This window comes from Poecile atricapillus, chromosome 5 (genome assembly GCF_030490865.1).
Source record: "Poecile atricapillus isolate bPoeAtr1 chromosome 5, bPoeAtr1.hap1, whole genome shotgun sequence".
Lineage (NCBI taxonomy): Eukaryota > Metazoa > Chordata > Aves > Passeriformes > Paridae > Poecile > Poecile atricapillus.
The window spans coordinates 19,246,443-19,269,409 of NC_081253.1; the positions used below are offsets into that span (position 1 = coordinate 19,246,443).

Here is a 22,967-nt window from a genome sequence, read left to right on the forward strand (position 1 = left end):
TGTTTAGGGTGATGTTTCCAAGCTGTGCTTTGTCTGCACATGGCCCTGAGACCCAGGCAGCACAATGATGAACCTGGAAGGACAATGTGATAGCAAGATGTTGGCTAATTTGTCTGAGGCAAATGAATTCTCTCTGCCCTACATTTGTGAGTAGAGGCTAAAAGTTATTTAAGGGATTTCTAGGGAAGTGCTTTGTTTGGGTGCCTAAATTGTATGCATACCTTATATGTTCTTTTCATATTTATATTATTTCAGTGCATTTAAATACTTAAGTGTACATAAGCAGCCAGCTTCAAATATTTTTGTCCAAGTATCATATCCTACTCACAAGGCAAATCTCTCACAGCTGGAAACAGGATTTATGTATTTGCCTACTGTGTAAGAATTCAGCAGGGACTCAGACTCTAAGGAACACAACAAATGGTCACAGCACCCTCTTCTACTGTCACAGCTGTAAAAGGACATAAAAGGTGCATGTGTGTAGCAGCTTGAACTGGTTTTGGAGCAGCTCCTGCTGCAATGAACACTGAGCAGCCAAGGCCTCACGGGTACTTACGTTAGGCAGAGACATGACAAAATCATGCAGCTGAGCCTTCTGGGCTGCTTCTATGACTTTTTCCATCGTCGTCTCTTTTGTATTGCTGCCATACTTGATATTATCAGCAATGCTGCAGTCAAATAGCACAGGCTCCTGTGACACTATTCCAATTTTTGATCTAAGAAACTGCACATTTACGTTCTTAGAGTCATGTCCATCTATTAACTACAAGGGAAATGGGAGAAAAGTTGAAACATCATAACAAAATAACAGTTTGCAACACCCAAATAGTTTAGAGCAAAACTAAATTATTTAACCATATCATTAAAACACAAACACAACTGATTAAAAGTGATAGGTTGAATTGCTTATGTCTGACTCCTTTGTGCATGATGTGTATTTTGTGGTATGGCTTTGATCCATACTACAAAATACACTAGACAATTTGCACAATGTAAGTCCTGGTGAACTATTTACTTGCTTAAGGTTAGACACATGCTTTATTGCCTCCTAACATAGTGATCACCACACAGATTTTTCCCAGAAAAAGAGAAATCAGTTTAGATGGGTATTTACGTTAAGAAAACATAGAAAAGCTTTTTAAGCTATCAGTAATTGAATAGCTGGAAGTTAAATGTAGACAAGTCCCAGGCTCTTGGTTGTTCCATTCAGACTTGTTTTTGCTTGTGTTCTTGAAATGTACAGCACACATTTGTATGTTTCATACAGAAGCTACCAAGGCAAATGCCTATGGCCTACATAATGTATGAGACTGCTCCTGAGGCATGTAGTTCTCTGATCTTGTCTGAATATGTCTGTTACAATACTTGGGAACTGTCAAAATAGTCACATCTGTCCTTTTGAGAAGGAGATGAAGCCTCAAACTGCACATGTATGAGCCACTACTGCTAGGCTGCACAGTAGGACACAAGCAGAAGGCGCTTGGAGCATTTCTGAAAACCAGAGCACAGAAACCACATTTTGTTTGCTTACCACACTTCCTTTCTCAGGGTCATAGAAACGCTCCAGAAGTTGGACGCTGGTGCTCTTGCCACAGCCACTACTTCCAACAAATGCCAAAGTTTGTCCAGGCTTAACAGATATAGAGAGTCCTTTCAGGACCTGAATATCAGGCCGAGAAGGGTATGTGAATTTACAGTTAAGAAATTCAATGCTTCCCTTGAAATCATCCTGGAGAATAGAAAAAGGAGAAAGATGTTACAGTGAGCTCGAGCTCAACCCTGAATAGTAAAGTGCAAGACTACTCTTCTTGCCTCTTTTGCTTAAAATATGACATTTGTACTTCAGAAATTATCTCAGGAAAAGGGAAAAAGACATTACTGGAGTAGCTGTCCTAGAGGTGAATCTATTAGTCATTACACTGTTTCTCTGCTTATGCTTCCCTGCATGGCACTGGTCAGAGGCATAAATTAGAAATGGCATTGCTTTGCAAATGGGCACATTTTTCATTTTAATATAGACATTGTGTATAAAATAAATAATTTCAATTTTCTGTGTCTGACTTTTCAATCACCAGAAACTGAGAATTTTAATTTTGTCTGACTCAACAATTCTTTGCCTCCTCATGAGCACCCCCCACTAGTTTGACGTGAATGAAAAAACATCCATTATAAAACAGCAATAGTCAGGTTTGTAGTGAACTGTAAAGCAGGAAATAAGAGCTTGCTGTTCTGTGAGTCATCCAAATCAGTTCCATTCCAATTTACAGGAGATTTACACTGACAAATTCCTGATGGCTGACTTTATCTTACTCTTTCTGTCTAGTACAAAGCTTGCTTCCAAAAGAGCAAAGACAAATAAAAATTTTACAGTCAGCATAACCTTCTTGTAAAGCATTGATCCTCATTGACTCCTAAATCATTAGTGCAACATCCATGCCTGTAGTGAGCTGACTGACATCACAAATGACCCATCTCCACTCTTACCCATTTTTCCCCTTTTTCACTGTAAACACTGATTTTAGGAAGCCGATCAACCAGTTGAAAAAAGCGTGCAGCAGATGTTTTGGCTTTGGCATAATTTGGGGTATAGGAAGACGCTTTTCCCAAAGCAGTTCCACTGGTGACAATAGCAGAGATCACCCTGTGGGGAAGGCAGACACAGTCATTCTTGGGATGCCATCAGGAAACTGAACACCACACCGAGTCCAGAACTTTTAGATACCTGTTTGTGGCTCTGGACAGGCTCTCACCTGAACACAAAGCTGTAATGGAGTCCTTCAGTGTCAACGAGAAACCCCCCATATCGGTAAGAGACGGAGTTGGCGATGAACACAATGCTCTGGGCAAAGCCAAAGCAGATTCCGTACACGTGTGCTTTTTTGACTGCAGCTCTGTAGGGCATATCTAGGTGCTTCTCAAAATTGTTGATAAACATTTTCTCTTTTCCTATCCCAGCTACTGTTCTGATGTTAGAGAGAGCTTCACTGGCAATCTGAAGGAGGAAAAAAAAAAAAGGGGTGTAAAAGCCCCTAATTTTTACTTGGAAAAGTAGAGTGTGGTCTCACAAGTGCATGATTCTTTCACAAACTCAGGACACTGATGCAATATATAAATTCATTCAGACATGATACAGACTGACCCAAACATCAGAGAGCCTAAAGAGACCCTCTACTACAAGTAATTGCCTATTGATTTCCTCGAGAGCAATGCTCTGCCTGCTCCATTGCACCTGCTACTGTAAGCATTCTTAGGGAATCAGACTTGTGACTTAATTCACATAATGTGAATAAATGTGACACTCACAAAAGATTGTTTTAGGAACTCCCTTGGTTGCATAGATTTATTAAATAAATATGTTTATTTCAACTGTTTTGTGTTACTTTTAGCAATAGTCAGAAAATGAGTTAAAAGGGAAGGCTTCTCCAACATCAGTTTCATAAATTGAACCCACTTGAATTTACTAACTTTCCTCACCTGCTCACCCTCCCTCCCCCTCTGATGTCTAAAAGGCTGATGAGATGGGATATACAATTCTTCAGTGACACAATTTCCAAGATTTTTACCATATACATAGGCAAAGAGTAAGCAAGCGCTTGCCTATGCACATAGAAAAATGCAACACAGGAAATTATGAGATAATCCTTACAGAAAATTGTGTGGAACTTCTATTAATTGTAGGCTTCATATTGTAATTTATGGCCAATCAGAATTTGGGTTTATGTCCCAAAAAAATAGTATCACAATTTCATCTACAGTAGTATATTGACAGCTTGTTTGGTCCTAATTGCACCCTTTTAATATCAAGTGATTTTATTAAGAAATTGTTTTAAAATGCTGTAGTTTGCTTGGACTTTGATAGTAGATTCATAATGTAACAGATTCCTTTGGGAAGCAAGTGTGGTATTATTGCTTATGAATGTTTTCAGCATGTAGGAAAAGATCTGAATGTAGACAATCAGAAATTAAATTTCAGGGTTTTTTTTTTCTCCTGGCCAAAACTGAGAGTCAATGTCTTACATTATCATTCATTGTGAAGGACCAGATAATAGGTACTGTGAATTGGATTGTGCAGACTTTTTCCATGTTTAGCATGGCTGATGACCAATCACTTCAGAAGAACGTGGTGCTTTTAGCATTTGGATGCCGTGCTGGCAAACAAATTAGAAAATAGCACCAGACACAATCAATCATCACCAAAACTGCTGAAGCATTGAGTGTCTTCTTTGTCACAGCCTCTAGGTTGTTCTACTGAGTAAGGGCTGTTGCCTTGACTCATTAGTGATTTTTCTCTTCTTGTCAAGTATTTTGATTTAAAACTTTTGTAAATAATTAACCATTCTGGTTGTGGGTAATTGGTCAGGTCCTAATTCTTAAGACGGGAAGGGCTAAGAGATTAATTCTTAAGCTGATACACCCCACCAAAGGAACAACTGTCCTCTCTAAAATCCACATACTGATTTGTGGTTCAGTGCCAGATTCTCAGCTGGAAGCATTTCTAGGTGAACAAGTATCACTGCTTTCTGAGGACAGCTTAAGCACAAGGCATCAGCAAATGGGTGTTTAAATAAAACCCAACAAAGGTGAACTGGACTGCTGAGAGATCTGTATCTACCACTTTAATCCAATAACTTTTGCAAGGTCAGTCACATTCCTTGCAGCAAGTGCATTTGCAGTTAGGGAGTTCCCAGTGCTGTTTCAATGGTTTAACAACCTGAAATATTGCAACTTATTCACAAAACATTGCCAGTTTCATGACATTTGAATTACTGATAGTCCCTTAGGAATGTTTTTTCATCTACCCGTGACTGCAAATATAAATAAGTCTTTAAACAGCATTACCCGTCCAGTAGCTTCCAGTGCTTTCTTGTCCTGTGAGGCAAATCCTGTCAGCATTTTAGCCTGCACAGCTCCAGATAAAGCCAAAAATGGCAAGAAACACATTATTACCAAACTCAGTTTCCAGCTGAAGTAGAAGGAAATAATCATGGCCACCCCGATATTAGTAAAGGAATTGACAATCATTCCTATCTGCGATCCAGTTGCCTTTGAAGAAAAGAAACAAGCATGATTGATTTGTACTTCAAAAACAAATAAAACAGATCTTCCTATAAAACCCTAGAAAACTGTAAATGAAAATAACATAAGGCACTAACAGGTACTGACTGCACTAAAATTTAGCCAGTCTGCATATACTGTTTCAAATTAATTGGATCAAGAGGAGAACTGCAAATGTTCAGTATTGTGAGACTGATTGTGAGAAAGATAATCTAACTATTGAAATCTGTTGCCTTGGTTCCCTGGAGAATCACTCATCTGAATATATTGTTTAGCCTCTACATTTATCCATGTAGATATAAATAATCAACAGGACCATTTTATAACTTAACTATTAACAACAAAGCCTCAGCTGTGCTAAATCAGTAAGCAACATCACTGAAAAGGGGTGAAACTAAGTTTTATTTCAGCCTATCCCTTTATTAAGGAAAAAAGTTAAATACAACTTTGACATCATTGAATGCGTTTGTCTGTTCCTTATGTACTTCAGCAACACTAGTCTAATAGACCTGATTTTTTTACTCAAAAGTAATTGTCTTTCATAGCAGTAAACAGCACCCTAAATAGGAGCATATATTGCTATGTATTAGAATAAGAATGTACATTTGATATCCTTGATGATTTTCAGTCAAACTCGTTCACAGGGTATGACCTTGGCAGCACAAAATGCTCATCATCTCTTCCTCCCCTGACCTGCAGCAAGGTCTGTGTCAGGCAGTGAAAGGTGCAGGGCACTGTTGCTCAGACAGCTCTGGTCTCCCTCACCCCCTGCAAGCTCTGTTTTGGATGACTGTGCCTCGCTGCTGTGCTTTGAACAAAAATGTCCCTTAGGAAGCTATTAAATGGTTCAGTCAGAGGTTTACAAGTTTATTTATTTCAATTAAAAGATACCCTGTAAGTGCCTGTGAGGTTTGCAGCAGGTTTCTCTGATTCTAGATTTTGCTGCTGACAGGTTTTGGAAACCTTCTCTAAAACCCCTGTAAATAGTTTTTTAAAACTAATGTACAATCTTCAGTCAAGCTGAAACGTGACAATTTTTGCAACAAAAGACATCTCCTTCCTGGTTTCTAGAAAATTGCTTGCATTGCAGCCCAGCAAAAAGGCATCTGACTCACTTCTACTAAAGGATCAGTCCAGATAGGGAATGTATATAGCTGAGCATGCTTTAACCCTCAGCTAAAGGAGCACAATGCATGTGGTTAGTGTCTCACTTTCCTGAGCACTGAAACTGCCTGCAGGATTCCCAGCTGGAGCACCAGCCAGCACTGCAGATTGGTTTTTCAAGTGGGTTGTCAGTTTAGATCAAAATTGCCACAACATGCACAATACCATGCTGAAAACTGGAAAACGTGGTTATTAATGACTGTCACTAACATAGTATTTTGACATGTTTCTGAAATAAACACTTTAACATTGTGGCAAAAAGCTCCAGAGGAAAATAAAAAAGAAAATCAAACTTCTGCTCTGGGTGTTCCTTCCCATTCCATTGTTGGTTGGTATTTAATTTATTTTTGAGTTCTTGTTTGTACTTTTAGGCTATACCATATACTACTGTTGGTTCCACAGCGGCAGTCTGTGATGAATAGAAATAGCTTAATTTTCTTACCAAGAACTGATCTACACTGATCTGGCTGGTTGCATGGTAGCTAATTTCTGTGACAACATGCCAAAATAGGCCTTCAATCAGTGCTTATACTAAAATGATTCATAAGGGGCCAGATCTTACCCCTTGGACCTGTGAGGCATCTGTTGCAAGTCTGGTAGTCAAAGCACCGGGGCTGTTCTTCCGGTCATCAAACCAACCAATGTCTTGCCCGAGCATAGCCTGGAAACCAATTTTCCTTAACCGTCTTGTAAGCAGCTCACCAGACTTGGCAAAGGTGTATCCCTGGGGTACATGAGAGTAAATAAAGACTGTGCAGAAAGAGACACCTACCGAGAAAGGGTGCAAACCCAAAAATATGTATTGCTAAATTGGACAGCAATTACCTGTAGAAACTGTGTGAAAAATGAAACAACTCCAACCAAGACAAAGAGCACACAGACACCATTGATCTGGTTTTTTTGGTTTTCTTCATCAAGAATGGAGAAGGTCTTTGAAAAAAAAAATAAAAATAGAAATGTCAGTTTTGCTGTGTGTGACGCTTGTTCTTGACTCCAAATTGCCAAGTGCAGAAACCCATCCTGCAACCAAAGCCAGAACAGAGTTCTCCCTCACCCCCTGCAAAGTGAGGTGCACTCACTTTCCTGGGCACCACTTAGACCAGCACTGAGTATCTTCAGACAGCCCTCCAGTTTCACAGCAACTTGGCAAGCATTTCCCCAGAAAGCTTTTACACAAAAGGGGAAGCATCCTTCCTCTATCACCACAAGCTTTTGAAGAAACAAACACTCATGGCTGAACTTGACAAGTTTCAAGAGAGGTGGTGGGTTTTGATAATATTGTATCTTTTAGTGAATGTTAAGGTTTAAAGCATATTCCTGCTTCCTGCTTCCAAACCTGGTGATGCAAGCCTACTCTTTGCTGGTGACTATGAACCCAGATGTAATTATCTACCTCTTCCCGGGAATTCTGCAGGGAGCAGGCAGCAAAAAGGTGCCTGAAATACATAAATACAAAAGCAAAGTATTGTTTAGATCTGATCCAAAGCTTTCTCAAAGGCTTGCCAAGTCTGTGCAATAAAATTCTGCAGAGAATGACCTTTGCATGTGCTCTCTCCACTGTACCTGCTTGTGAGGTATATTTTGCCTCATCTAAAATAAACTGCATGCAAGTATAGGAAGCCATTCCCAACAGTTCTGGAGAATGATCAAAAGAGATTATGAAGAACACATGACAAGTGCTGATAAGCTTACCCCTTCAAAGAGCTCTAGTGATAGTTTGATGACATTGATAGAAATGTCTCTACTCAATAATTGTTTATAGGAAAGAAGGTTAACCCCATTTATTTTATGAGAACTAAAGATTTGCCAAAACATGTCAAGTTGTGCATCATATATGCACTCTCCTCTGTTTCAGAGCTAAAATACACTTTAAAATGTTATCATAACATACCCCAAGAATCTGACTGAATAACAAAGCATAGAGTGGATTGACGGCTCCATTCACAGCAGCTGCCAGAGATCCAAGCACCAGGTATGGCCATTCAGAGGCATTGTATTTCAAAATTCTGGTAAATGATACAGGCTTGGCATCTTCCTCCACAACAGATTCCTAAAAAAATAGGTTGGATTTCTGAAGTAAATGCATTCCATCAGTGATGCTGTCCCTTTAACAGTGAGATAAAATAGTTAGCCTAGTTTCTTAAACTGGGTGGCCCAAACAGCTGCTCTAGCTTTAGACAGGAGGGGCTGAGAGGTTACTGTCTGGAGCTCTTTTGTGGCCCTAATAAGTCAGGTTTACTTAACAAAAAGGTTAAATAGACAACAACCTTTACCATCCCTGGGGAGAAAGAGAGAGATTCATACATTTTGCGGCTCTAATTGTTCCATATGCAGAGGTTGTTTACAATCAGTTTAACATTTTCTGCCACTGAAACCCAGGCTATTCTCTTTCAGCTGTCTCCAGACAAGGTGTGATGAAATACCCAGTGCCAAAACCTAAATTCCCTCCTTACAAGCAGCTTTTTCTGTCACTCATTCAATCTCTTAAATATTATTTTTAAGTATTATGAGTGACCCCATTGATCAGACTGCATCAAAGTAACAGATATGTGATATAATTAAAACAAGAGATTTCAGAGTGATAGCTGGATTCGGGCTTTTTACATGGTAATTATGCCTCCCTTCTGTGAAACATCCTCAGACTATATGCTGAATTCCCATAATTATGCCCAGTAAGGGCACAATACTCATCATCAAATTATAACTTATCCTGCAGTCTGATTTGTGCAGAATTTTTGCAACACTTAGTGTGCTCAGCCCTGCTCCTCTCCCTCAATTCATATGACTAGAAACAGCCAGACAAAAGAGACACTTTGAAGACCTATCTTTTGGAAATATTCAGGGAGGAGTGGGTGGAAACATCTTGTATTTTCTCTTTTTTTCTGAGCTGGTGTCAGAGTGACAGCACTCAAGCCCTCTATTTATCCACAGAATAAGCTTGGCAGTAGCAAGAAGGGTAAACTTCTATCTGCTACTCTCTGCACTGAACAACTGCCACCATGCAAATTGATGCAGGGAGCTTCATAGGTACTTTGGAAAGCCACTGTGCATATTCCTACATATTCTGTGTCATTTTAAGGCATGCTGGCCTTTATTTTCTATGCCAGTTGATTGCATGAGGACACTGACAGCGAAAGGATTCTGGGTTAGGTTGCAATGAGGGTGCCTCTCTGCTCAAATCTCCAGATGATTTTTAGAGGAAAGTGAATTTATTCTTTACTGAACAAGAAGCAGTGCCATTTGTATCACTGAGTGCCCATTAATTACATTTCACAGACTGAGCAGTTTGCTTTTCATCACTTAATTCAGCTTTTATGAGTGTATGTTTCTCAACTAAATCTACAACATATACCAATTTACCAACAGGTGGAGAGCAAATAGCAAAATTTCTCTGCTAGAAATTTTATATGGACCAATAATCAAAACAGCCATCAAAATGCAGCCTGGGGTTTACACAGAGGTAAGAATTGAAGCTGTGGTTTTGTTTAAGGAGAGAAAAGTATCAAGCCAAGATGTACCTGCCAAGAACTCCTAAGCTACAAGCACATAGCTACCAGGTGATCATTAATGAGCAATATAACCTAGTCACTGGAAAGTTTCATAACAAACTATTGGACCTGACCTCTTTTGCTTTTCCATCATCTTCTCCATGAGAAGGCATAAGATAGGTAGACTCTGCAGGATCTCCTCCAATAGACAGTGGAGGGTCAGGGACCACATTAGAGAGCTGGGATCTTGAGCGCTGCCGAAGTGAAGCTCTGCAAAGAGAAGAGAAATGGCCTGTTCTTCACAGCTTAATAAAAACAATAATTGCTTGCAAAGCAGGTACAGTTTTCATATCAACTAAATCAGAATGCATTGAAGCAATTCATAGGAATCCCACAGACTTTTCTTTCTTGAATAAGTTCTCTTAACTTCTTGGGAAGAAAATATCTCACCAACTGACACAAATAATTTTCAAAATCATATTCTACTCACACCACTCAGACATTGTCTTAGATGGATCATGTACTGTGTATTTGTTAAGTACAGCCCTGGTGTGTCCTACTACATTTGCACAAGTTATTAAGACACTGAGTCAAATCACAGTTACCACTACCAGTAATTCAGTCCAGCAAAACAGGATGCTGAAACAAACCACGTCTCTCTCTGACAAAACATAACTCTGTTATGTAGGAGATATATTCATTTGCACATGCCTGACATGAATTTGCCTGGAAGAAAAAATTAAGTGTCTAGCTACAAGAGGGTCTGGCTGTAAAATGCTTTCACTTTCATCAAATAGAAGCCATAATAAAAATGTCTTTGTAGATTGCATTGATTTCTCAATTGCACAGCAAGTATTTTTTTAAATGACTGGACTGAAAGTGCATTAGATATTACAACTAAGGCTGTGTGTTAGTAATATCAAAACTAGAATATTACCAGAGTAGATCAAAACTGGAGAGAAGGTGCCATAGATAGAAAGGACCAAAATTAAGAGCCTTGCTATTTATCCATGGACTTCAATCAGTAACATTATTACTCAAGCTATTTCTTTCCAAGAGAACTATATCTCAGTAAAATGCTTGCAGCCCTTCAACTCTCTTTTACACAGCACACAGAAGAGTGATTTATTAGCACTGTTGGGATTTTGGAATAGTGGGATGGTGTAGAAACATTGAAAATAGTCTGGAAACATTGAGATTTTCAACCATTTTTAAGACTCACCGCAAACTGGCCTGATAGCTTCCCCTGCTGAATGACTGGACATTCTCAAGATTTGGCTCTACCACATTATTCTCTGCTGCTGCAAAATACAGTATATAGAGCTCTGCAGTTAGTGCTAAAATTGAATACAACCTAAGTACACTGTGGCTCTGCAAAGAACTGCATAGTATCTGTGTTATAAATGGAATACTTTGTAGAAGGCAAGGGGTGTAATATAACCTTGCTACTAAACCTACATGTTTTACAAGTTTTATATTTATATTTGACGTGAAGAAGTTAACTGAATATTAGCCCAAAGACCATCTCACTTTGGATGTGACTGCTAAAGCCTTTAAACCTATTTTAACCCTGCAATTGTTCTCTTATTTCAAGATAATCAAATCCAATATGTGCTTCACAGAAATATAACAGATCATTCTATTAGACCTTAATTTCCAGAAGCTTTGATTCAAATCTGCCTCTAGCAAAACTAATAGTATGATTTCAGCATAATCTGTAATGTGCCTGAATTCCAAATGCAGCAGAACTGGACTTTTGGCATTCAGTGGAGCTATAAAATGATGGATATTGCAGGTCAGAACTAATGTTTCAGGGCAGATTTATATTAGGAAGGTCTTTCAATGCATATGCAGCAAAACCACTTTTAGCAAGGGCAATCAATGTATTACTTCTATGAATTATAAAATTCAGCCATAAAAGCAGCAGAAAAAAAGCAGCTACTAGCCCTTATTAAAACAAACAAAAAAAATATATAAAAATCTGTATTCTGTGGTATTTTACATGATTTTATGAAAGAAAACAAAATGCTTACTTTCTGTTTCTTCTTTGTTAGGTGCTTTGTCTCCTTTGCTTTGTAAGGTCACCAACATGAAATAAACCCCTTTCCTCTGCAAGAGTTCCTCGTGAGTGCCTCTCTCTACGGCCCTGCCATGCTCAAACCCGACGATGACGTCGGCAGCTTTGATGGTTGACAGGCGGTGAGCGATGGAGATCGCGGTGCGGCCGAGGCGAGCCTGAAGGAGACAACAACAGCTCCACTCCCAGCACAGCACACTGAAATGCTGGCAAGGAGCTGTGCAATCTAAAGGCTCATCAAATTAACTGGAGTCCTTCTAGTGGGTTCAGCTCACTTTGACTTAAGCTCCATCCACAGAGAAGCATCTGTTTCTGGGCAAAGGGAGCTATAGGTTTCTGCTGGTGTCCCAATGTAAGAAAAAATTCCTCGGTCCATAATGCTAAGGTTCTACTTATACTTGTGAAACTGTTATTAGGAAACACTTCTCACTGATTTGTTGCAATTCAGTAGCACCCTCTTCAGAGCACATTACAAATAATTTCTGCCCTTTCAAGTCTGATTTTTGCTATACTATAGCAAACCTTATGAAGTGCTTCTTGGACAATCGCTTCACTTTCATTATCCAGTGCTGACGTAGCCATATCCAGGAGCAGGATTTTGGGGTTTCTCACCAAAGCTCGAGCAATAGCTATCCTCTGTTTTTGACCTCCACTCATTTGGCTTCCACCCTCTCCAACATGAGTGTCAAATTTCTGTGTGAAGGAAAAAAGTGAAAATTAAACAGATAAGAAAAAGGCCTGTTAAGGTTCTGTTGAAGGTATTGGTAAAATGTCTCAAATTTGTCCTTGAAGTAGACTTTAAACAAAAACATTGTTAATGCTGCAGATTCAAAGAGCAGCAGGTGAAATAACTTTCTTCATAATGTACAAGATCATTTTGCCTGAACCAGGTTTTCAACTCCACACCAAAAGTATGCATTGGTTAAAAAGGTGAGATGTTCTGGTTCAGCTCGAAACAGCTGTATCAGCAAAAGCTGAAATGGAGAGGAATCACCCACCCACTCTCCATCAGATGACTCACAAGCAAACTTTTCCCAGAGCTGGCCTTGTCTGCTGATGACCTGTAAGTCATGAACACTGTGTCTGTGATTCATGGATACCATACTCTGGTGGCATTGGCTTCAGGTAGGGAATTAAATAAACACATAAAGCCTGGCATTTTGAGAGACAGGATAATTATATTCCCTTAGAGCTAAATCTTTTCTATTCCTCCATTTCCATGAAATAAATAGGGGGCTTTAAACAGCCTTTCAGTGAATAGTTTCCTGGAAGCCTGGAAATGCATTGATGGAGGATAAAGACAATGTAGTAATATTAGTTAATGGTACTTGAATCATGTCAATAACATTCACTGTTGTAACATATAATTTTTAGAAGCTATTTGGCAAAGTAACATTCTAGAGAAGGAGAGAGCTCGATAGTATCCAATTTGGGCTTTGTAAGGAGGAATGATTGAAGCCCTGTCATCATTAGGGAAGAAACTGGAGAAAAAGGAACCTCCAGCTGGCTTACAGAGCTCATACAAGGAGGTGAGGTTGTGAGCATCAGCACAGACAGGTGAAGTAACAAATGAGAGGCTGGGCTCTGCATTGCTTTTGGCCTGAGCAGAAACAGATCTCCAAAGCATGAAAAATACAAATTTTCAAATCATGCTATGATTATTACCATGATATTAAATGTTATGTAAATGATTCCTGAGGAACTGTTTCTTCTTGGGGTTATATTTTGGGGTGGGGTGGGGGGGGCAAAGTGGTGTGGGTGTTTGCTTTTGTAACTTGGTGGCATACAAGTAGTAAGACCTAAATAACTGTAGTCAAAGGAAAGGTTTTTGCCTCCTGCCTGTGTTAATCTTCTGCCCTTCCAATTGCTGCAGGGTAGGAGGGACAAAAGGACAAAAAGAGTCTTTTTTCTTACCAAATTCTGCCAAACACTTTCTAAGGCAGAGCATACCTGTGGTAAGTCCATGATGAAATTGTAAGCATTGGCCTGTTTGGCTGCTTTGATTATGTCTTCCATGGTAGCCTCATCCCGCCCATAGCGAATGTTCTCTGCAATCGTGGTGGCAAAGAGCACTGGCTCTTGTTCAACTATGCCAATCTGAGAGCGCAGCCACTGGATATTCAGGGAACGAATGTCATGGCCATCCAGGGTAATCTACAATTAGAACATGGACAAAAAATTAGGAAACAAATCTGGGACATTATCCTCTCCACTTCTGAGACAGAGAAAGACACCGTGGAAATGCATGGCCTGTGATGCTGTGTTTCCACGACCAGCATAAAAATCAGCTTTCAGATACAGGTGGCAAAGCACTGGCAGTAGAGTTGGCTCTTAGAGTTGTGCCCTTTGATTTAACTTCCCATTTCTGCTTGACATCAGAACTAAAACCAGGTGAAAAGTAATCATGAAAGTGATGATTATGTTATTTACAGTAATTTGTTTCTTTCCTTTTTATATATTCAAATACAGGTCAACATGTATATGATTATGTGATCCTATTTGACATAGGAGCACATAAATGGAATGAGATTTTGAATGGATATAATTCATATTCTTAACCAGGCCATTAATAAGTGGTAATTTCATATACTTAAGTGATTTTCAGGTTAATGTTTAATCGTTCAATACTGTGTTTTCCAGAAAACATTTGTCAATCCTGAATTATCATTTCTATAGGTACAGTTTTTATACAGATTTAGCACTGAATTTTTATGTTCTCCTAACAGTTTGCTCTTTCACATAGTTGTTTTTATAAGACTATTAAGCAGTTTTATAAAAAAAATGCACAGGAAGATATTTCACTCATTTGAAAAATAATTGAGAAAAAAAAAGAAAAAAGAAATGAAAAGGTAGCTAGTAGTATTCCTTCCCACCTTGGAGAAGAAACCATGCCATTCTTTCAGTTTCTGGGGCCAGAGAAACACATTCTCTGCTGGGACACTCACCATACCATCAGTGGGGTCATAGAACCGCTGGATGAGCTGTATTGTTGTACTTTTTCCAGCTCCACTAGCTCCAACAAAAGCTGTTGTCTCTCCTGCTTTAATCACCATATTAAGGTTATCCAAAATCTGGATAGAAAAAAAAAAATAAATAAACAGAATATATTTGGTTTAATTCTCTCACAGTCATATAACCAAGAGAGTATATTCTGTACCTTAAAGATTCAAAGCAATTTTACAAAATTCAGAGAAGTATTATGAAGAGTATAAAGCAAGTCACATATACAGTTTGAAGACTGTAAATGCAGAGCACTCATTTCTACAGGCACACAGATTTTGACCTTTCATTGTTCCTGTTGTTCATCATTAAGAACTAGTCAAGTTAATGACACTAGAGGACTTAGTTAATTATATTCCCTTTAAAGAACACTGTGTATTGTGAATGTATGTTAAAGCATAAATATTAAGAATGTAGTCATGAAATTCCGTAGAAAAATCTGATACATGTGTAATAGCACTTACATGCTTGTCTAATAAGTATGCTTGTATGCTTATATGTCCACTTAGTATGCTCATATGTTTTTCCAAGGAGAATTTGTCAATTCAAACACAGGAGTAAAGAAAGAGTGGGATATACAGCCTACACTCCTGTCCCTTTCCTAGCATTTTAATGAGTCACATGGTGCATCCCCAGGGTAATGGAAGAGTTTTATAAAATCTCCTTGCACCATTCAATTTACATCTTTGTCTTCTATCTTGAACATATTGATACAAGGGCATCATTGATTTTAAGAGAAGCTGTACACAGGTGAATTTGCCTGAAATTACTTGGAGTTTATGTTAAGCAGGAACATATATTCAGTATTCAGAAGGAATATTTGGATGTGGCAATGGATATGTCAGAATGGTAAAATAAGCCAAACGGTAAGCAGAAGAACACCTTAATGAAAGAATTATTCAGTCTACTTTTAAACAAAGAGTCTGGGCTTCTGGAAAACAATCTCTACTGAAAATCTAGAAATTTCTGGAGGAACCAAGATATTTTGCTTGTTTACAATAATTGTGTCCAAACGATGGGTGATGAATAATTACCTTTACGTCTGGTCTAGATGGATAATTGAATGTTACATTATGAAATTCAATTTCACCTCGTACTTTGTCCAGCTTGTAGCCATCTTCTGACATGCAGTCAATGGTGGGTTTCTAGGATGAAATTTATTGGGTTATTTATTTGCTGTTAAACAGTCAACAGAGTTGCAGTAGACAAATATTCCCAATATGATACAAAGCCAGGGAACTTCTGTTCAAACGGCACTTGGCTGCATGGAGCCAGCTGCAGGCTCTGTCCAGGGATAGTGGCAAGGGACATGGAATTGAGGGCCAGAGAGATGGGAGACTTGCCACTGATGGGTAGCACAGACAAGAAGGATGCATCCTCTTCTCATTGTCAGCTTACTGGAAATACCACAGCCAGCCACTCAGGTAGTTTTGGCTGGAACTGAGTAGCTGACTGAATGAGGCATTTTCACAAAGCTAATTTAGCCAGCTCCCCAAGGATCAAATGGTACTACCTCACTCAAAAACATTCTCTCACAGCGCTGAATAACCAATTCATTGCTGAAAATCTTCAGGCCTTGCCACTGGGCAATTAAAACATCCATCCTTGTCAACCCAGTCCTAAGAGCTGAAATACTGAAGTTTTCTTAAGAAGTGCTTTGGGTCTCTCATACTTTTGGCCAGGTCTGGTATTGTAGACTGCTAGACATGAACAGAGAACTAAGACAAATTTGAGGAATCAAAAAGAAATAAAATTTTCAAAGGATAGCTTTCTGAAGCATGGAATATACACAGTAAATTAAAACTATAGCAACGAATATTTGATAACTGAAATGTGAATTTTTTTAATATAGCCTAACAGATTGAAAGGAAAGTTAAAATGAGAAACGTGTATGTTCTAAGATGTTAAGAACAGCTACAAGATTGGTTCCTCTTTAGGAATATAACTTACTTAAATTCAGACATTAATCTTTGAAGAAGTTTCACTGATCCTGCAAATAGGAACCTCAAGATGCCTAGTTTTAGTGCCAGAGCAGAGCTGTGCTTGTACTGTCTAATCACAAATCTACAAATGTGGCAAGCAGATGGATCCAATTTTGTCTATACAGATTAAATCTAATGTTGGTTTGCTTTTTTTACCCTAAGGTTATGTGACTCAGCCTTATCTTGAATATTGTGATTAATCCTTACTGTTGGAGCTCTTTATGATTTAAATTTTTTTTCTCAGAAAAACACATCTCTAATTCATCTCCATTTTCAGTTCATTTTAGAGCTTTAGCTTATGGAGTATATATGTTCTATCATTATTACAGAAGTTTGAAGGGTTACTAAAAACTCTGTTAGCATTACCATAGCCTTATGTGCTCTGTAGAAGACAAGCAGAATTTTAATGTACTTTCAGCTGCACACAGCTTTCAGCACAATAAAGCTTGTCAGCAAACAGAGATAATATATACTTTAAGAAATCAACAGTACTTTTCCACTAAATTTATAAAGCTACAGAAAGGAATCAGTAAATTTCAGTGGTGTCTCAGGGTCTCTCATACAAGCTTATTTCAAGTATCTGTTTAGATAATATTGTGATTAACATTTATGACAGCTGCATGACCAGTGTCTGTGCTTATTTGATCCCATCTTTACTCAGGATAGTTCTGGGACAGGTGATGGAGGCCACCTTCACCACTAGTGCCAATGGAGCCACTCCTTTTGATGCCATCTGGAGGCTGGGAGCTATGGGATGTTTGCTGCAAGTTTGGTTGCAGAGTGGCTACTGCTGCCTGCCAGTACACATTCCATGGGCCAGCACTGGTAAGTAGTTGCATGTAAGGAGAAATGGGAACAAGGAGCAGCCATAGCTGAGGTAAAGCTTCAGGGCTCAGAATGAGGCCACTTAAGAAATCTGTTCAATGTGTTCTTTGAGCCCATGTGCATCCCACTAGACTTTTCTATTGCACAGTCAGTTTTTCTTTATTCAGACTCTTTTTTCCTCGTTTACACAGTAGATAAAACTAGTATCACTTGGGGCTTATTTCATTATTTTTGCACTACAAATTAAGACAGCTTAGAAATGCATTACTTACTTTATCTATTGTCTCAAAAATGTTTGTTGCAGCCCCACGACCAGTGGCAAAGGCTTCCAGACAGGGAGATGCCTGGCCAAGATTTAATGCTCCTATTAAAACACCAAAGAAAACCTGAAGAAATGGAAAAATAAGTTACAAAATATGACATCACCTTTTTATTATAGCTTACATCTTAGGTAAACCAAACTACAGTAGCTTAATGACTTCTCATGCATCTGCTGAACTGCAGTGATTCACTATATGAGCATTATTAGCTGACAAGAAAGCAAACAAATGCATTTCAGAAGGTGTTTTCATTGTCTTTCACAGCTCTGCTTGAGGCTGGAAGTAAATAAACTTATGTTTGCCTAAAAAAGTATGCAGCTAGGTATTTACTGAGATGCCCCTGATGTATTTCTAAGCCATCTCAGTTTGACTAGGTGCGTTTTCCTTGAAACAAGGTCGGGAACAGAACATTGGTGAAGTAGATTATTTCAGGGATGCCTTCTACCAGTAAGTAAAAATATGAAGAAGCTTAAAACACTCTATTACAACCTACAACAAGGAGCACGCTGCATTGTATTTTAAGTATAGCTTATTCTTAATGCTACCATACTGGGATGTGCTTTTGAGCACTTTTTGACACGTTTTCTCCTAGAATTTACTCTGTTTTACTTCTCCTTAGTTTTTCAGTCACAACAGAGGTATTTTGGCAGAACACATTATAAGGGCTGGATAATATCTTTGGTGTAGGCTTTTGGTCCATTTTGCAGCTTTGTTGTGGGTGCTAGTTAGAACATTCACCCTGCACATGAGGAGACATGGAATGTTATGTCTGCTATGTAACCATTTGCTCTAGCTTGGCCTGAAAATTCTGCTAAGAAGCAATCAAGGACCCAGCTAAGCTTTTGGATACAACACAAACAGAACTCAGGATAAATGGGGCAAAGTGTATAAGGAAACACTACTATTGAGAAAGAAATAACAGTACACAGGATTCAGTTCTCCTTCGCAGTATAATGATGTTCACTGGGAATATCCCTATAGTTGAAGTGGAGGAATCTACTGAACACATACTGTGCACTGCAAATGTCTACACTGGGATCTAGAGATCATTACATACATTTACACTCAGCTTTACTACTAAGTAATTTTCTTGCAGGAATGAGTCTCAAAGCAGGGGGTTTCTATGCCTGTCAGAGTCCATCATGAACATGAAGGAGCATGTTCTGTACACCTGACAGAAGAGGCAGGGAAGGCAATACTTGCTGCATCTCAGTGCACTATGACTGGTGCATGACTTTTTGAGAGAGCAGGAAAAGCATATTTCAATGTTTTTAATCTAGAAATCCCCCTTCCTGCACTCTGTCAAACTGAGAGTGTATGGTAGAAAATATGAAGTAGAAGAAAGATGACTGGAAGCTGAGAGGAAGAGGAGCATAAGGGAGATTCTCTCCATTGACAGCTACAGTTTTTCAGCTACAGGGTAGCTCCCCACTGTTTGCCATTTGTCATTTGGAAGCACTGGACTATAGTTACCATGAGCAAGGCAAGGAAATTGCTCACTTTGTTTTTCACAGCACTACTTCATATCAACTACTGGTATTGAGAGCAGGTGCAAATGATTTCCTCCTTGAACAGAATGACTCAGGTTTACAATGTTCTCAGGTTATTTTGCTAAGTTCCATTTAGCAGAAAGCTCTGCACTGCATGCTGCAGGTGGTTGGGAACTCTCATGGTGTGCAACAGGCAGAGAAGGAGAAAAAGTAGATGTCTCATCAGAATACCTAGAATTTACTAAGGTTCAGGAAAAGTTGTTCTCTGTTTGGACTGGATTCTGCCATTTGGGCAATCCTTGCTTATTCAACTAACCAAAATACCTGAAGATGTTGGCTCTGTTGCACTGAAACCAGCAGTGTCTAAAGCATCTACTGTGCAGAAGTGAATGCATGAGTGCCATGCAGGTTAGTGTAGCTTTTGAACACACTGCAGGAGCTACAGCCAGGTGTGTTTTTATCTGCATACATGTTTACATGGCCTTTGTAAAACAAAACAACAGAAAATGGTTTCTCAAAGGAACACAAAGTGTTAATGAGAGATTAGATATGACAAGACTTTGATTTGGTGTCTCTTTACCACAATGTTTTTCATCATAAAATTCTTCAGAAAACACAGCATCCCAGAAGCCCTATGCTGACCCACAAAATGGAAAAGCTAGTTTCAGGCCTCTGATAATTGTGTAGTGGGCTGTCAGACGAAAGCATTATTCTGATCACTATAAGTAATATTCAAAATATTTAAAATAAACATGGATTGCTTTTTCTTATCCAGTTGTGTCATACGTATAGTGAGTAATGATCTTTAAAAGACATACATAATGTTTGTTACCATTGAGGCACCAGATACCAGAACAGATATGTGTTCCAGAATTATTAAAGAACAGTCCAGAAAAGTTGCATCAAGCTAGAATGAGTACCTGCAGAAGAGTGCCAGGTGAATATTCATCTTCTTCAAGGACAAGTTTAGAGCCATACCAAAAGGCTAATGCATAACTTAGAAAAATTATAAACCACATGTAACCAGTGAATAATCCCATTATTACTCCTTTTCGAATTCCCCAGTGCTGAGCAAACACCAAATTCTTATCGTATCTGTAGAAAGAGAAAAAAGTAAGAGGGAATTAGATCAATTTGACAGAAATTTCAAAATGAGCAAAGACCAAATGAGGCACCTGTGGTGACTTAGCAGAACACATAGAGTTGATACAGAATCACTCAGAAGTGAGAGATCACTGCTGAAACCAGCAATGCTCCCACATCATGAAATCCCTGTATGTTCTAATGTAATAAGCACAAGAAAAGCCACACTCACAGAAGATACCTCATCATGGGGTTTGGAGTTTTAGCAGATTAACACAGGATTTGAGAATTTGGCCAACACTCCAGAGGACATTCTACAGCCGTGTTATGTTGTCATAGAATTTAAGAGAAATTCGCAGAAAAACCATGTCCTGATGAAACTAAATCTCCTACTTCATTTGAAAGTACTCAAAGTTTTCAGTTGTGCTTCAAAAGTGATATATCAGACAGCATTTAGGGAAAAAAATGACTGTTACTACAAGCATGAATTGAAGATAGAATTACTGATGCTTTATTTCACTGATAGACTGAATTATAAAACTAGTTCTATATACATAACTTGAAACCTAAATTTCTGAAATATACATGCATATAAGTTTCAAAGCTAATAGATAGCCATAGTTGTAGGATATAGAGATTAATGACTGTTAATCTGATGTGCATTACATTGCTTCAGTCAAAAGAAATCAGAGACCTTAGAGTTTGTTCAAACAAACCTTTCAACTTCTTTCTTCTCCCCACCGAAAGCAGCCACTGTTCTGATGGATGAGAGCACTTCATCAGCCACAGCTCCAGCTTTTGCATAAGCCTTTAATTCTCGTCCTGTTAGTTTTGCCACAGCCTACAAAAGCATAAGCTGGTTACACCTGAACTGCAGGTAAAGAAAAGGACAGTGATAAGCAATGCCACCTCACTCTGTGCTGGCTGCTCTGCACTGGGTCACCTCCTGCACATCAAACAGGCTTTCATTAGGCATCATGGCTGCACACTCAGAGACTTAGGTTTTCTAGTGCCAGGGCATACACCTTTGTAGCATATGTTTTGCAACAGCTCTCTGCTCCAAGCAGTTAGAAAGAGCAGCTGACAGCTCCTGCTTTCCCTGCCTCCTTTGCTCCCTCTCTCTGCTCTGACTACACTGAAGCAGATTGCAGACTGAGGGTTCGTGCGCAGTTGGGAGGAAGGAGGAGCTTAAGCACCAGGAGCAGTCCTTTAACCACCATGGCAAAATCCAGCTTCAGGAAGAAGAGAACTGTAGTGGTGGGGGAGGATGAAAACAGATGTTGCCCACCACTATGCTTTGTTTTGTGGGCTGATAGCAAACAGGTCACTGTTTGCACAGCAACCAAGAGCTCACTGGTTGCCAAAAGCTTACTTAGACTCAAAAAAAATGCTCAAATTAATGGATGAAAATTAATCATTTAGAGTTCTACACAGAGATACCACATTGACTTAGGAATGAGGTATCATTAGAAAGTGTAACATGTCATTCTTTACTTTCTCTTTCAAAATACCCTACCCCATGCATCTATTAGTCCCTTTTGAAGACAGGAAGCCAGGCCAGATTGACCTTGGGTCTATTTTCTTCATGATGTAAAACACAGAGTTGGTCTGGAAAGGCTTATAATGAGGAAAAACTTAACAGTAGGTATGCGACTGGAAGGAGATGGGTAGAGAGAAATAAGAATGGAAAGGGAGAAAATTACAAACATAAAGAGGAATAAGGTCAGAAAGAAATCACAAATGAAGGAAAAACATTTTGGGTTTTATTTCACTCCCTGCCAAGCTTCTGCTCTCCCACTTCACATGAGTCATTTTGCATGTCAGCTACTTGCAGCCAGCACAAGGTGCTAAATGAGAGCTGTAAGACAAGAAATTAGTCACAGTTACATCAGACGTTTGATAGCAAAATGCTAGAAAGCTGTTCCTGATGTGAAAGAAATGAGATTGCCAGAGGGCTGATCCCAACAAGAATGAAGAGGATGAGCAGGAGTTACCCAACACTGCTGAATGTGGGAGAGGAGGTGAGAGGGCAGAGGATCCCACAGTTTCCCTTTTTGCTGTCCTTCCTCTGTACAGTGACAGGAAGCTTGTAGGAAGTGGTTAGAGAAGCAGAACAGGAACAACTGGGAGAAGGTGCAACTGCTTCTGGGAGCAGGGACAGTTTGAGGTAAGTTTGAGTAGTTGTTTTCAACCGTTTTATGTCTCTGAAACTTACCACCCATAAATGTCACTAAGTTACATAGAAAAACCAAGTCCTGTATCTTGTACCCATCTGAAGCAGGTGTATAGTAATAGAGAAGGTAAAGGCCAGCTTCTGATCTCAATTTTAATACACATCCACAGGACCCACAAGAAGATATGCTTATACTCCCCTCTTAGAAGCAGGATTTATTATTGGGAATCAGAAAAAATAAAGTGAGAGCAAAGCCCACTACCACATCCCTCCCTCCATCTTTCTCCCCCCCTCAGTATTACTGGGACCA

The 22,967-nt window shown here is 39.1% G+C and overlaps 1 protein-coding gene across 4 annotated transcripts in view; it reads right to left on the reverse strand.

Annotated features, from left to right (window-relative positions):
• Nucleotides 1-22,967, reverse strand: part of ABCB11 (ATP binding cassette subfamily B member 11) — a 37,461-nt gene that overhangs the window by 2,198 nt on the left and 12,296 nt on the right. For 3 of the 4 annotated variants that reach the window (XM_058840150.1, XM_058840151.1, XM_058840153.1), the window contains 18 exons: nt 21,201-21,325; nt 20,322-20,496; nt 17,864-17,977; nt 15,819-15,929; nt 14,730-14,855; nt 13,735-13,938; nt 12,307-12,477; nt 11,741-11,942; nt 10,930-11,008; nt 9,842-9,977; nt 8,111-8,269; nt 7,045-7,149; nt 6,782-6,943; nt 4,840-5,043; nt 2,751-2,992; nt 2,485-2,641; nt 1,532-1,729; nt 557-763 (listed from right to left, as the gene is read on the reverse strand). In XM_058840150.1, the coding sequence (XP_058696133.1) occupies nt 557-763; nt 1,532-1,729; nt 2,485-2,641; nt 2,751-2,992; nt 4,840-5,043; nt 6,782-6,943; nt 7,045-7,149; nt 8,111-8,269; nt 9,842-9,977; nt 10,930-11,008; nt 11,741-11,942; nt 12,307-12,477; nt 13,735-13,938; nt 14,730-14,855; nt 15,819-15,929; nt 17,864-17,977; nt 20,322-20,496; nt 21,201-21,325 (2,877 nt within the window). The remainder of the gene's footprint in view (nt 1-556; nt 764-1,531; nt 1,730-2,484; nt 2,642-2,750; nt 2,993-4,839; nt 5,044-6,781; nt 6,944-7,044; nt 7,150-8,110; nt 8,270-9,841; nt 9,978-10,929; nt 11,009-11,740; nt 11,943-12,306; nt 12,478-13,734; nt 13,939-14,729; nt 14,856-15,818; nt 15,930-17,863; nt 17,978-20,321; nt 20,497-21,200; nt 21,326-22,967) is intronic. The other variant, XM_058840152.1, reaches the window with a different exon arrangement.